At 47.9% G+C, this 14,157-nt stretch overlaps 1 protein-coding gene across 7 annotated transcripts in view; it reads right to left on the bottom strand.

Moving 5' to 3' along the window:
• SLC8A3 (solute carrier family 8 member A3) overlaps positions 1–14,157 on the bottom strand; it is a 92,501-nt gene that overhangs the window by 16,244 nt on the left and 62,100 nt on the right. For 3 of the 7 annotated variants that reach the window (XM_059849659.1, XM_059849661.1, XM_059849662.1), the window contains exon 2: positions 6,032–6,135. In XM_059849659.1, coding sequence (XP_059705642.1) covers positions 6,032–6,135 — 104 coding nt within the window. Of the gene's footprint in view, positions 1–6,031; positions 6,136–7,500; positions 7,608–14,157 lie in introns of those variants that run through there. The other 4 variants (XM_059849663.1, XM_059849664.1, XM_059849658.1 and 1 more) reach the window with 2 other exon arrangements.

Raw genomic sequence — 14,157 nt, 5'->3', positions numbered from 1 at the left:
TGTTTACCTCACTGAAAGATTTGACTATGCTGCATGCTTTTTTCTGGACTCATTCTTCATTAACATAAATCTTTTCTAATCAGTATCCCTAAAGACTCAGAGAAGCCACTGTGTACATAAGAGGATCCTTCTTAAAGGCCTGGGATTTAGAGAGGGAGTTGCAATGAGGGAGAGGAGGAAGAATTTTCAGGAAACTCTCAGTCACATAGCAGGGCAGTCACAGGACGCCGCAGGCAAAGAGAAGACACTGCCTCCACCCCCTGCACACTCAAAGGTGACCAAGAAGTGACCATGTGAAACACAGGCTCCCTTCCCCAAAGAGATAATGGTCCTCCATCTGCCAGATGTAACTGTCCACAGGCTCTGCCTCCAGATTTGCTCACTGAGGTGAGTAAACTGTTTCCCTAATAGACTGTGGAGAGACCTAAGCATGGGGGTTTTTTACAGGCTAAACAAGGCAGAGATTTTGCAGCATTCACCAGAATGCTATTACTAATGAAGTCAATAGCAAAGCTCTTGCAGACTCCAAAAAACTCCTCTCCATCAGGAGAATCAGCAGCATTCAGCCTAATCACAGAGCTGTGAGCAATTTATTAAACCTTGAGGGAATGAGGTAACAACAATCTTACTTTTTTGCTACTCTCATCAGCAGCTGATGGAGTTGATGAAGAAGCAGTTTCTTAGCATCTGTTCACACTTCAGAAAACTGCAGCACATGTATCATCAATACAGCTTACCTTAAACAGGTATGGATCTTTGTAACAAGTCAAGTAATTTCATCAATATTTTGATATAGATAACTTGATGGATCAATCCAAGCTGGGAATCCTTCCGTCTTTGCAGTTCAATCCTTCCTGTGACTCCCAGTCACATCCTCCCTCTGGGCACAAAGCTTTCCCATCAGAGATGCTGACACTTGATTCGAAGGAGATGTGCTATGAGATTTGTCTGCACCAGTTGATTCTGTGCTGGGAGGGCTGAGAAGACTTCAGACAAAATCCTCCCAAGCCAGGGCATGCCACCCAGCTGATAACAGTGTTTGCCAGCCATCTGTACTCCCATTCCCAGCAAAGTCATAGCTTGTGGGAGACATGCTTTCTGAAGCAAAACTTCACACGAAGATTGTCAGTCCCTTTCACAAAAGATAACCCTCAGATTCAGCCTTCAGGCATCAGCCCTGAGGTTGAATCTTCCACCACTGTGCCATGAATTCTCACAAGCTGATTCCCAGTAACCCTCATGTAACATATTTTTCCAAATGCCATTTGCACCATTATCTGCAATCAAGTGAAATCTTCCAAAGTAGCCTCACCTACCATTCAGGCTGTATCAACACTAAGATTAGCCACAATTTAAGCAGAAGAGCAACTTCATCCAGGGAATGCAAAACAAGTTCTTCTCCTGTAATCCAGGCTGAGCAAAAACTGTAAAAGCTGATGTGTGAAGAAAGTCTGACTCCAAAATCTTGCTGGGACAGCAGCAAAATCTGCATTCTGAGTTGAGCTGACACGATAGCAGAGATGCTGTGAGAGCGAGAGTCAAACCAACAGACAGCATCTCGTCATAAAGGAAGACACTCATTTCCCTGCAGGAACCCTTTAAAAAGGTGCTGACAAAAGGATGCCCAGAAATGTGGTGCAGGGTGCAGGGAAGTTTCAAAACTCCACAGCACTCAGTAAACACGGATTCAGGTTTATGACTTTGCATATGGAGGAAAGGTGAGACAAGAAGGATTTGAAGATTAATTTCTTAGACATGGAGAGGACAAAAAAAGTCAGGAAACCTGGAAAATGGCCAGGAGGATAGAGAAAAGCAACATTTACCATCCTGGCCAAGCAAAGAATGTGAGTCTCTCTCTTTGATTTCTTTTACTCATTCACATAGATACAAGAAGCTTGCAGAAAGCACCATCTTTGCCAGTGCTCTGTGCATCTGATATGGCACTACTGAGTCAGCACTGGTCGTCATCACAGGCCAGGCTGGCGAGATTCCAATCTCAGATCTGTTCTCATCTCTTTGAATTAGTGGAGCACATCAACAAAAAGAGCTGCTATAGTAAAACTACTTGATGTGATTTGTTTGGATGATCAGAAAGACTTTGAAAAACTCCATCTGCAGAAAGAGATTGGTGAAAAAGAACAGATGACCTGCGAGACAAAGTAGATGTAGCATTTATGCAGCAGAAGTAAGTGGTCAGCTCTCCTTACAGCAAGGGTTAACAGCTGAGCGTCCCAAGGCTCAAAGCAGCATGACTCATGTAACGGGGGATGAACAGTGAGGAGCAGCATCTGCAGATGATGCAAAATGTTCCAGTTCAAAGGCTGTATCAGTGGCTGGTCTGCATTCTGCAAGCCTGAAGACAGGCATTGGTGTTTGGACCACCACAGGAACACTTCTGTGTAGAGATGATTTCTCCTCCAGTAAGGTGCTAGCCAACGCAGAGAGCAAGAGCAATAGGATGAACGTCATGCTGAGTTCTGGCCCTCACAGAGACCATCCTGGAGACCCCTGTGCCCCACAGCTCTAATCAGGGCCAAGGAGAAGTTCCCTTGACTGGAAGTGACTGCTTTGTATTGGCAGGTGTACAGGACAGCACAGACAGTAATGCAAATCAACCGTGTGGTAGTAAGCCCTGCTCCCACCTGCCATCCTCCTCCACTGCATGTCTGTCAGCAACCACTGCCACCACAGCCTGCAGCAGTGTGGGTACCCTCAGGGACAGCACACTGGGTCTGAATAGCACCAGGCTCTGGACCAAGTTCTGCATCCCAAAATAAACCATTCAAACTCTGCCCTAGGCTGCTTTGAAAAGCACATATCACTTCTCCCTGTCATCAGCTCTGCCACTACTTCAGAGAACGTTTCACCCCTGATTTCATCACTGCCACCTTGTTTGTATCCCTAAGGTAAGCTTGAAGCTGCCCCCTGCATGGAGAAGTCCTGGGCCGGCTGCAGGCCCTCAGCACAAAGCTGTGGTAGTGCAGGCACAACTAGCTGTCTCTGCATGACCTGGATTGCAGATTACTTCCAAACACGACTGCCATTCATCTGAGGTGCCCAACGCCACCCCACTTTCAGAGGAGCCAGGAGAGGTTCTGAAGATACTGCAAATAGCAGAAAGCATCAATCCTCCTACAGAACTGAGGCATAGGCTCAGTGTGACAGAGCTAAGTGAGGAGTAACAACAAAATGATGACACACTGTCATGAAAACCACATCTTTTGCAGCACTGGGAACAAATGCATGAGTAGCCAAAACCCAGAGAGACTCTACCTCAAAAGCTACTGGGCCTGGGTCCCCAAGGAGAGGCAATAGCCAGGCTTTGCCCTTTCTGTGTGAGTCACGTGGGGGTACATCCATCACCACAACACAACCCAGCAAAGCCCCCACAAGGTGACTGTGGTGTGGGATTTTCCCCGTCTGTGGGCACAGGGCAATGGCAGCACCCACACAATGCTGGCAGGAACAGGCGAGCTGGAGTCAGCACCAGCATCCCTTCCCAACGCTGCACGGCACGGCGCACGATGCCCCAGCATGTGCAAGCCCGAGCGTGGCCCGGGCTGCCTCCTCTCCGCCGGGAGCCAGCTGGTCATGCATGAATTCTGTGAAGCTGCTGGCCACAGCATCTGCTCTTGATCACTCACAATTCTCTCTATGGGAAAGCCTCTCGTAGCTCCTTATTCTTCATGCCAGGCACAAGGTAGGCTCATCAGAGGCGCTGCAAAGTGCACAGCGTACAAAGATGCCCAGTACAGAGCTGGGGATCTTTCCAGATGCCCTGGATTTAGTGTAGCGACTGTGCCACCTTGTGCCAGCAACATTTACAAATGCAGTTTAATCTCCGGCCTCTCAGATTTAAAACCATGGAGCTCTCACTCTCTGACTTTTCTCTAATGAGGCCAACTTGGGCCCTGTGTCTCCTCCCCGGCATGGTCCTTTACTTCCTCCAGGCAAAAGAGGGTCTGTCCAAGGGTGTGTGCCCTCACCTCCTGGCCTGCAGGCTCTGTGCTGCAGATCAGTTTAGTCCAGCTCTGACCTCTTCTCTGCCTCTTGCAAATCAGACAATCACACTGACTAGAGCTAATATAGATGTAAATAAGAGATATCTGATACAGAAAACTGTCTCTGTAGTCCTAGTAATAATGAGGACGTTTTACAACTAGTCCACTTCCAGGGCCATTTGGGTTTTATCCAAGCACTTGTTCTTATTCAGCTGGGTGTAATGAGACCTGTGTAGGAAAAAGAAATGTGGGACTTCATAAAAAAAAAACCCATTTCTGACTCTGTATTCTGATTCTGCTCATTGTTTAGAAAAGGTTGAAGGATTCACAGAGAACAGACAGTTGAGAAAAAATTCATTGTGTTGCTTCAAGCTACCAAGTGCATAAGCAGAAGAAAGCCAGGGGCCTGTGATTTTCCTCCTGGACCTGCTGAGATGGAGGTGGGAGACCCATGGATAGGAAGACATCTCCACACATGTGGAGAGGAGACTCTAGTGTGGTTCTAGGACTGAAGACTTGGGTCCAGGACCAAATATTTGGCCTTCACAATGCCCAAGAAGAAACTGTACTGTGGGTATAGAGAGCAGATAGCTACATGGAAGCTGTGGCATTACATAGTTCTTTTATATGACAGAAACAAGTAGTAAAATAACTAGTGGCTACAAGCTGAGACCAGACAACTTCTACCTAGAAGCCATGCTCACGTCTTTACCCTGGAGGGCAACTGATTGCTGGGACATACTCCCACAGGATATGGCAAGGTTGATCACTGCTTCTGCTCAAAGGCAGTTGGACTTCAGTGAAAACTGAGGGCTTGTGCTTGACAAAGTGAAACCTGATATCCCTCATTGCCTGTGGGCTGCAGGAGGCAGTCTAGCAGTATTAAAATATGGGTTCACATTTTACAAGTCCACGGATGCTCTATGATACTGAAATGCTAATGCAACCTGTGTCTGTCCTGAACATCCTATGGAGCAGTCTATGGGAGCTTGGACTGGCCAGAGGGCAGCTGCTGTGCTGGTGAGGTAAGAAACAGAAGACATTTCAGCAAGGGAGAGCTGTGCAGTGCAGTGCATGGGCAGCAGCCAGTCATCCCATCACCAACAGCAGCACCTGAGAGCAGAAACAAGCCTGTGGGCACACCCACTTGGCTCTACTCTGTAACAGGCACCCAGAAGGGGTGCCAGTAAAGTGCCTCTGTTTAAATCTTGGCCCTCCTAGGCCACCCCAAAGCTAGTGAAGCCAGTGACAAGACTCAGCGAGAAAGGGGTCAAACACATATAGGACAAGAACAAAGGTAGAAGTAGGCAAGACAGAACCGTAAGTTTGGGTTTATTCCAGCTATGAATCCTAGCCTCCTGGGAGATCCTGGGTCTCACTGCTGATGAAGTAAGACCTCAGCAGAGCTTCACACCCTCTGCATAACAGATTGTGATTATTTGTGACACATTTAAAGGCGTTTTCAAATGGAAGACATGAAGAACCATTTCAGAAAAAGTAAGCCAAGTTATTTCACACCTCCTCTCTTCTTCTATGAACTTTTCATCACACTTCATAGGCACCCAAGAGCACCAAAGCAGTGCCACTGGAGGCAACAACAGAGGGAAGGACAGGGGGAGTACAGGAGGAGCTGAAGGGGGCAGCCATGCATTACACCCTTCTTTTGCCTTTTGCATTCCCCAAGGTCCTGGCAAAGAAGCAGGAGCAGGGAGAACAGCAAAGGTGTGCTCAGAACAAAAAACAGATCAAGACAAGGAAACCCAATCAAAATAACACAGCCTCCGAGACTCAAGCATTGCACAAAAGGAGGATCAGAAGTAAGCTAGGCTCTTAAAGGCAGAGATGGCACCGAAACAGAGTAAGAGCAGAATACAAGAGGGCAAAGAGTAAAAGTCGATCCCTTTACAGGAGGAGGAGAAAAGGAGGAAGGGTAAGGAGGAGAAAGAAGGTTATATTTTCTGGATTTGGGGTTTGGATACTTGATTCTGATTTTTTTCTTTTTTGCATTTTTTTCATAAAGGATCTCACACCTGATATTCCTCGTTCCATCCATTGCGGTTCACCAAGGGCAATGAAGAAATTCTCCTGCCTTTCGTATTCCTCCTCATCTACTATCTTAACCCTTATGGTCTTCCTGTAGGGACAACAAGAGAGACAACCGTGTACAGCGGGTCAGCTGGCTGGAGGCGAGGCAGCGGCGGCGGCGGCGTTGGCGTGGGCTCCTGGCACACAGCCCCTTCCCGCTGGGGCGGTGTGCGCTGGCCTGCCTGTCGGACACAGCATCCTCGCAGCGGCTCCTTGGAGCGGGGTGTTAGGGGCAGAGGGGGCTGGCAAGGGAGTGAGGAGGCAGGGAAAAGTGGGAGGAGGACCTTGCTGATGGTTAGTGGAAGGTGACTTCTGCAGCGCAATTTTTTTCAGTGTCAGATGGTAATGGAAAAGGTATCAGTTGCCTGAAAAGCATCAAGGACCACCACCCTGAGCTACCCACTGTACTTTAGCTGGAAATCCAATTTCTTCTTACCATTAATAATACCCTCATGATTAATAATAAATCTGCAAAGACTCTGGGCTGGGAACCTGAGGAGAAGAGACAGACACATTCCCCAGTGTGGTGAGGTAGGTCTCTGCCAGTGGCTACAGCTCCACCAGCTGCTAAGGAGGCTGATGGTTCTAACTCCCATTTTTAAAATGGCACATCTTACTGCTTTCTCTTCTTGATAGTATCTACCCATCCTTCTGTCCTGTTCCTCAAATGAGAACACAGTCTTCCCAGGGGATGGACAGCTTTGCTCACAGGGGACACAATGGGACAATGCCTCCAAGGCTCAAAAGGAAATGCCCTGGGCACTGGAGCAGGTCTAGCCTCTTTCCCCTGAGGCCGGCTTATCTGGCCCCCTCCACTACCCCTGCAATGCACACAACTGCTGTGAGACCCCAGGCAAACCAAAGCAGGCCCTGGCTCTTCCTTGCCCTCAGCTCCTGCTGCCAGAGTTCCTCTGTGACAACCAGACCAGGGGTTGCACAGCCTTTGCCCACTGCTTCTCAGAAGTCACAGAACTGCTTCTCTGCCAGGCCTCAATTCCTGTATTTTTCTAACATGGGTCTGACTGGAACAACCCATAGGACCAGGGCTGGGGGATGATCTCCTGAGATGCTGGATGTGTTCCTAGCCAGCATCTTCCCAATGACACTAGAAAATTTCTTGGACCCTCCAGTGGGAGCGGCAGAAGGTTCCTCTCAAGTCACCACAGAAATATGGACAAGCAGGACTGCTCTCCATCCTTCTCTCTCTCCTCCCCTTGCCACTTTGCCTCTCAGCAGCCCCAGCACCACTCCCCACGCCACCCCACGGGTACCATGTGACACGGTGTGCGTGCACAGCAGTGTTTAGGGCAGAGCAGTCAGAGACAGAGAGACATCAGAGGAAGAGAAGAGGAGGAAGGAGATGGAAGAGAGGAGGAAAGAACGTTAATGTTAGTCTGCAGGGCCAGTACTACACCTTTCTGTAAACTCATATCCACCATGCGGGGGCTCATCAGCTCAATGAAGAAATTCTTGGTTTTTTCATACTCCTCATCATCAATTACCTTGATGTGAACTGTTTTGCTGTGGATGGAAAAATAATAAGGGTCATAAAGGGGAGAGGGGAACAGAGAAGCAAAAGTCAAGGAAGGACTGAGTTAAATGGGTACATTAGAGAGTCAAAGTTTTCTCACCCACTGAACAAACTCAACATGGCCCTTTGAGAAAGGCTAAAGCCCCCTTCTGCAAGTAACCCTGGCCAATTTTCTGTTTAACCTAAAGGCAGAATGGCAGGCTAAACTAGAAAGTGAAGTTAGACAAAAACAATCCCCCAGCAAACTGTCTCAGGGCTCAGCCTGTGGACAGTGAGGTCTGATGGCCAGCAGAGAAGCAGGCTTCCCTCAGCCTGTCACCCCTGTGCACGCACACACACACACACCAGCAGCCACACAAGCATACACACCCTGCTGCTGCCTCACCTTCATTGGCCTGCTCTGAGAAGTGTTGGCTGCTGGAGCTGCTGGAGCAGCTGGGCAGCAGATCCTGTGTTTCTCCTGTAGCAAATTTCTTACAAGTTCTTGTACCATTTTGTAGGAAGAGAAGAGCTCACTCTGTCATGGCTTCCTTCAGAGCAAATACATGCCTTATGCAGAGGTTACTGGCCCACAACTTTCACGCCCAGAGAGAACAAATGAAACAAGTCAAAGACTGCCAACCCACTGCCTCCTTACAGACAGGCTGCACTGACTGTTGCAAGCTCAAAATGACCCCTCCACTCCCCTCATTCTCCCAGAGGCTGCAAAGGTTCATACAGTCACATCCCTCACTTGTGTCTGAAGACATTGGTGCATTCATTCCAAGCTGGTATAACCCCCTCCTAAATAAAACATTCTTTGCACCTGTAACTCCTCAGAATGGGTACCCGCTTGCCATCTTGGGCTCCTGGACTTCTAGTTGAACCCAACTCCAAGCTGGAACTGCATTTTTTAACCAGAAGTCAGTTCCACATAAAAAGTGCTTCCCTTATCTCAAAACAATTGCCCCTCCTGCCAGGGAAAGATCCCCTGCTTCTTACTGCTCTGGTCCCACACATGGCCCTGACACAACAACCTCCTCTTCTTCTTCCTGCCCATCCTTAGCAGTCAGATCAGGCCCAGGTGCGTGTTGTGCACAATCAGTCTTGACTGGCAATGGGATGGAAGAGAAAATCAGGACTGGCAATCACAATCACTGCCAATCTGGAAAGATGTGACCAAATTCACATCTCTATGTGCCTCAGCCTGTAGCCTTTGCAATTAAATCCTGTATCTTTGATCTCACAGTGCTTCAGAGAACAAGCTCTGCACCCTGGGGGTGCTGCGATCCCCACTCTGGGGATGCTGCCATGGCCAGCAGCCTCTGGAAAATCACCATTTCAGCACAGGAGAATCATCACTGCAGCTTGCATTCCTACTGATATCAATAATGACCACAAAATTATTTAGTCATCTTACAATTTGACCCTCAAGTCAATTCCTCCTGCACTCCAGCTGTGGAAATCCTGTTCCCTGTGCTGACTCAGGTCTTGATCTTGGTCCTAAACCTTCTCTTTCAAATGATGGCACAGGGGTAGGAGCAGAGTTTGGACAATGTCTGCCTATCCATCAGTGCAGGAATAGGCAAGAAAAATCACCTCCAATTCTTCTTTCTGAGCTAAATCAGTTTTATTTTTGTCAGTGCTTGCTCTACCCATACCCTGCACCAACGCCAGCAAGCCTCCTTTCCCTTCTCTAGGCTCCTTCAATCTCTACTAATCCAGCCTGAAAGATTTTAAAAGGTATTTCTCTGGTGTAAATGTTGCTGCTCTGCTAAGACTTCCTCATGATGATTTTTTGTTTCATTTTTGTTGGAGATGTTGAATTTGGCTTTTGAACCAGATTTTATCTGGGCCCCTGATACTTTGCAAAGCTTGTTCAATTTGCTGAGTTAAACCTACAGCTGATTCATACCTCTGATCTTTTCCTTGCTCATTACTACAAAACAGAAGGTGGGATTTTCCAAAGCAGTCAGTGCTTCCTGGACGTGGGTTGCTTTTAAAAATCCTTTTCATAAGTACCATTGCTTATGGTTTTTCCATTCTAGGAGCTTCAAAATAATCAGTATTGCTCATCTGCAAAAATTTGGAAAAAACACCGCAGACCCTATTTCCTGGGGTCATTTTATGTACTGCAACAAAGCTACTCTAAGGCTTTTTACAGTTAATATTATGCACGCAAACCTTCCTTTCCTTTCCTTCCTTCCTTCCTCCATCCCTCTCTCCCTCCCTCCCTTCACATGTACGTTTTGTTAAGTACAAGGAGCTCTATATGCCCGAACAAGTAGTTCCACAGTGCTGAGGCTTCCTTAGAATAGTCTTTGTTTTAATGTAAAAAAATACAGTTCAAGAAAGAGAAAGAAGGGTTGCTGGGTGTTCTAGAAGCTAGCATGGCAAAGGGCTGGCTTTGCAAAAGCAGGTCCCCTCAAGTCAGGAAACTTTCTGGGCTCCAAAACCAATTCACTCTGCTGCAAACTGGACCACTACCACACACTCAATTATCAGGTGACTTTTCCAAAAAGAGCGTCTGAGTTTGGTTACCAATCCAGTATCTTCCTGGTTTCCTCCTTTGCTACAAGCTTTTAATGAGAAAAGACCCTTTTACCCAGCTCTGAAAAAGGTGAAGGACAGACCAAAGCAACAGGACAAAGTCCTGCATGGACACAGGCTGGGCCTTGCACCCCCTCTCCCCATCTGACTGAATCCCAGTGGAGGTGGCGCCTGACCTCTCCAGCTTTGCTGACAAGTGGTGAAGGCCCAGCAGGTTCTCCACCCCATTAAAGCCTTGGGGACACAGCAGGAGCCTGGAGGTGATGCTTGGGGACCCAGGTGTGGTGGGATGGGGGTAATGGGAGCCAAAGTGCAGCCACTGCCAGCTCTTGCTGCAAAGTCAGAGCGTTGCCAGACCTCCCTGTGCAAGGAGGAAAGGAGCAGGGCAGAACTTGGCAAGGACTGTGCAGTGACACGGGGAGGTGGGCGAGGGCTCACAGACCCAGTGCCACATAATGGGGAGCGGTTAACCTTTCCCTGGGATTTTGTGGCAGAGGGAAGAGCAGCATCCCTGCTCCCAGGCTGCTCTGCAGCCTGCACAGATGGGGGCACAGCGCTGGGTTGGCTCCCTTGAGGGGAAGTGCCCTTCTCTCGGCTGGCTGCTCCCGTGACTGTCACCACAGAAAGGTCAGTGCTGACAGAGGGGGGTTGTGGCGGCCCATCAGGCCACCCCTCCCAGTCCACTGTGGCTGGTTAGGGCTGCCCTTTTGCCCGCTCTGCAGCTTCCCTACCTCTGTGAGCTTTCGCTCGTCTCCAGGCCTATGAAAGCAACCATAAATACAGCTGCGTCCTGAGCTGTCATAAATTGTCTGGAGGCCAAAACACAGATTGCTCCCACACAACCTCATCTCTCACCTACAGCCACACTGAGAGCTGCGTCCTCGGAAGGCACAAAGAGTGGAGGAGATGGATGGAGAGAAGGGCTGGAGTGTAAGGCTGCCCGGGGAGGACATCACGTTAATGTGAGAGATGTGACAGAAGGACACCGAGAGGCAGAGAGCGTGTGGGAGCGGGAGGCTTGGGAACATTTTGCTGCAAGAACATCATGACAGCTTCTTGAAATTAATGGAGGCAGAGGCAGGCACGAGAGGGGCTGGCCGTGCAGCAGCCCTGATGGGCATGCTCACCACCATGGGAAGCAAGGAATCTGAAGCCTACCTTGCTCAGCTGAGCAGCTTTCATTCCCCACCCTCTGGCCACTTCACACGGGGAAAGGAGGACACTTTCCAGCCTTCCCCATTCTCTCTGACAGCTTGACTGGGGCCAAGACACACCTCAGACAGCTCAAAAGCAGAGAACAACAGAGAGCATCCAAAAGCCTCTCCTGGCAGCAAGGAGTCACTCTGTAAAACACAAAGCCCCACTGCCAGCACCAAGCCACAGCACAGTCCAATCTCAGCACCTGCATGACTACAGTGATGGGAAGGGCTCTTTAACTCAGGGCTTGGTGCAGCTTTCAGCAGATTAAGCAATGCTTTCAATTTATGCTTGTGACGCAGCAGGGCAAGCCAAAAGCCAGCACTCCCAGGGAACACCTGGCCATACAGAAGTCAGGATAGCTGCTCACTTGCATCTTTTTCTCTGAGGTTATTGCAAGCTGCCACCCAATAGCCCTCAGATGAGGTCCTGCTTTCAACATACACTTAGAAACAACCACTGCTTTTAAAAGTCAGGGATGGAAAAGCTCCTCTGGGGAGCAACATTAAGAATGAGATTTCCCTGAGTAAGCAACAGAAGATGAAATGAATAGACATCGATCTTCTCCTAAAGGACTTTGTGCACATGATGTTGCTAAATTCCCCATCTGGGAAGTACAGAGGATAATCTATAAAATCATTTTATTTGACAACACGTCCACTTCCAACACATAAGGCAACAACTGAATAGTTATTTGATTAATGTGCTAGAAAATAGTGAGTATCTCTTTGTGTGGACACTCTCATTTGCAGGAATTATTGCTGAGAAGGTTAAGAGGATGTGTCTGTGTGACTTTGGAATGCGAAACAACTCTAAAAACAATGCAAGTTGGGAGATGTCACATAGTGTATACCACTGAAACAGGCAGGGCTGTGCAAGGGCACATTTTAGAGTCCCTGGTGGGATGCTATTAGCCAGGATGAAAAGCAGCCAGGACAGCAAGGTAAACATCCCTGGGGCAGTGAGATGTACCAGGAGGCGTTCAGTAACTCATTAATGTGAATCATTAGTACTAACACTTTGGGTCAAGACATCCTGTTCTTGACACATCCTGAAAAACCCAAACCTGGATCTGATTTGCTGTGGGTGCAGGTTCCTGAAGTGTGAAGTTCAAAGCCTGTGGTACCAGTCTGACTCTTCCCCAGAGCTCTGCGCTGGTTTGGGATTTCACTGTGAAGTTGCAGATAGGGCCCAGCTACTATGCTCGAAGACCTCATAGAGCAGTCACAGTATCATAAAATATGCTGGGTTGGAAGGGACCCACCAAGCTCCTCAAGTCCAATTCCTGGCCCTAGGCAGGATCCCTCAACAATCACACCATGTGCCTGAGAGCATTGTCCAAATGCTTGAACTCTGTCAGGCTTGGTGCTGTGACTGCTTCCCTGGGGAGCCTTTCCAGTGCTCAACTACCCTCTGGGTGAAAAGCTTTTCCTGATATCCAACCTAAACCTCCCCTGACTCAGTTTAATGTTTTCTCCTCAAGTCCTGCCACTGGTCACAAGAGTGAAGAGATCAGTACCTGATGCTTACCCTCATGAGGATGCTCAAGACCACAATAAGGTCTTCCCTCAGTCTCCTCCAGGCTGAACAGACCAAGTGGTTTCAGCCACTCCTCACATGGCTTCCCCTCCAGAAGGGGGAAGAGAAACTGCCTGGGTAAAAGGTTCTTTTCCCCTTCACCATCCTCATGGCCCTCCTTTGGACACTGTAATTGCTTAATGCCTTTTTTATATTGTAGTGCCCAAAACTGCACACAAGACTCGAGGTGATGCCACCCAGTGAAGAGCAGAGCAGGAAAATCACCTGCTTTGACTGGCTGGCAATGATGTGAGCTTGAGGCAAACCAGAGGGGATTAAATAAGGTTATAAATAGTGGGGATTTGTCTTTGCCCAATTCACTGGGAGGTGGATATTTAACACAACAATGTTACAGTGCTCACAGGAAAGGTGAAGAAGCCAGCAAAAGAAACCTGATTTGACACCCATGGTCATATGATGTTGTGCATCAATAACCTATAGTAACAAACTGAGCAATTTTGAAGCAAAGAATTATGCTGTCACATAGCACACAAAAAGAAAAAAGTGTTTGAAGGGCAAAATCATTAGATCCAAAAGCAGATTCACTAAACTTACCAAGGAGATGTTGAGTGATCTTAATTTCAAGAGAAAACCATGGTAATTTAAGAACCAATCCACATTATGACCAAGACAGGCAGGTTGCAGTTTGGTCCTAAGATCATGTTTATGAAAGAAGATTTTTTGATTACTATGGAGATTATGGAGCGGGGGGACTGGTTGTCAAGCATTCAGCTGCAGCCACTGGCAATGGTCACAGTTTGTTCTAGCAGAAAGGTCAGAACTGAAGGTGCCTCTAAGGTCAGATTAGATGTTGGTACCAATTAACAGGTGCCAATAGGATAGATGAACTGTCAGAACACAGTTTCGAGCAGATCACTGATGTGCACGTTGCTGATGTTTGATTTACAGAAGAACTGGTGCTGGTGCAGAAGCTGGAGACAAGCCATGGCAGGCCAGTTTCCAAGAACTGGCTGCATTGTTCATGAGGACCTTGGAAGAGCAGCTGTGCAAGAGTTATCCTACTTATGTAGCAAGCACGTGGGGACAGCCCCAGCAGCTCCACTACCAGCCAGTTGGCTATAAAGTAACATAGTCAGAAGCCATCCCCAGAAAATGAGATTTTTCTCTTCTGTGTTTTCTCTTTTGTTGTCAAGTTGTTTTATGGGATAACCAGATAGTAACTAATTATCTTTTAATCAAAATTGCCTGATAAATTATTATAAGAAACTATCATCT

The sequence above is a fragment of the Haemorhous mexicanus genome, chromosome 6 (genome assembly GCF_027477595.1).
Source record: "Haemorhous mexicanus isolate bHaeMex1 chromosome 6, bHaeMex1.pri, whole genome shotgun sequence".
NCBI classification, from domain to species: Eukaryota; Metazoa; Chordata; class Aves; order Passeriformes; family Fringillidae; genus Haemorhous; species Haemorhous mexicanus.
This window is presented reverse-complemented; position numbering and strand designations above follow the sequence as displayed.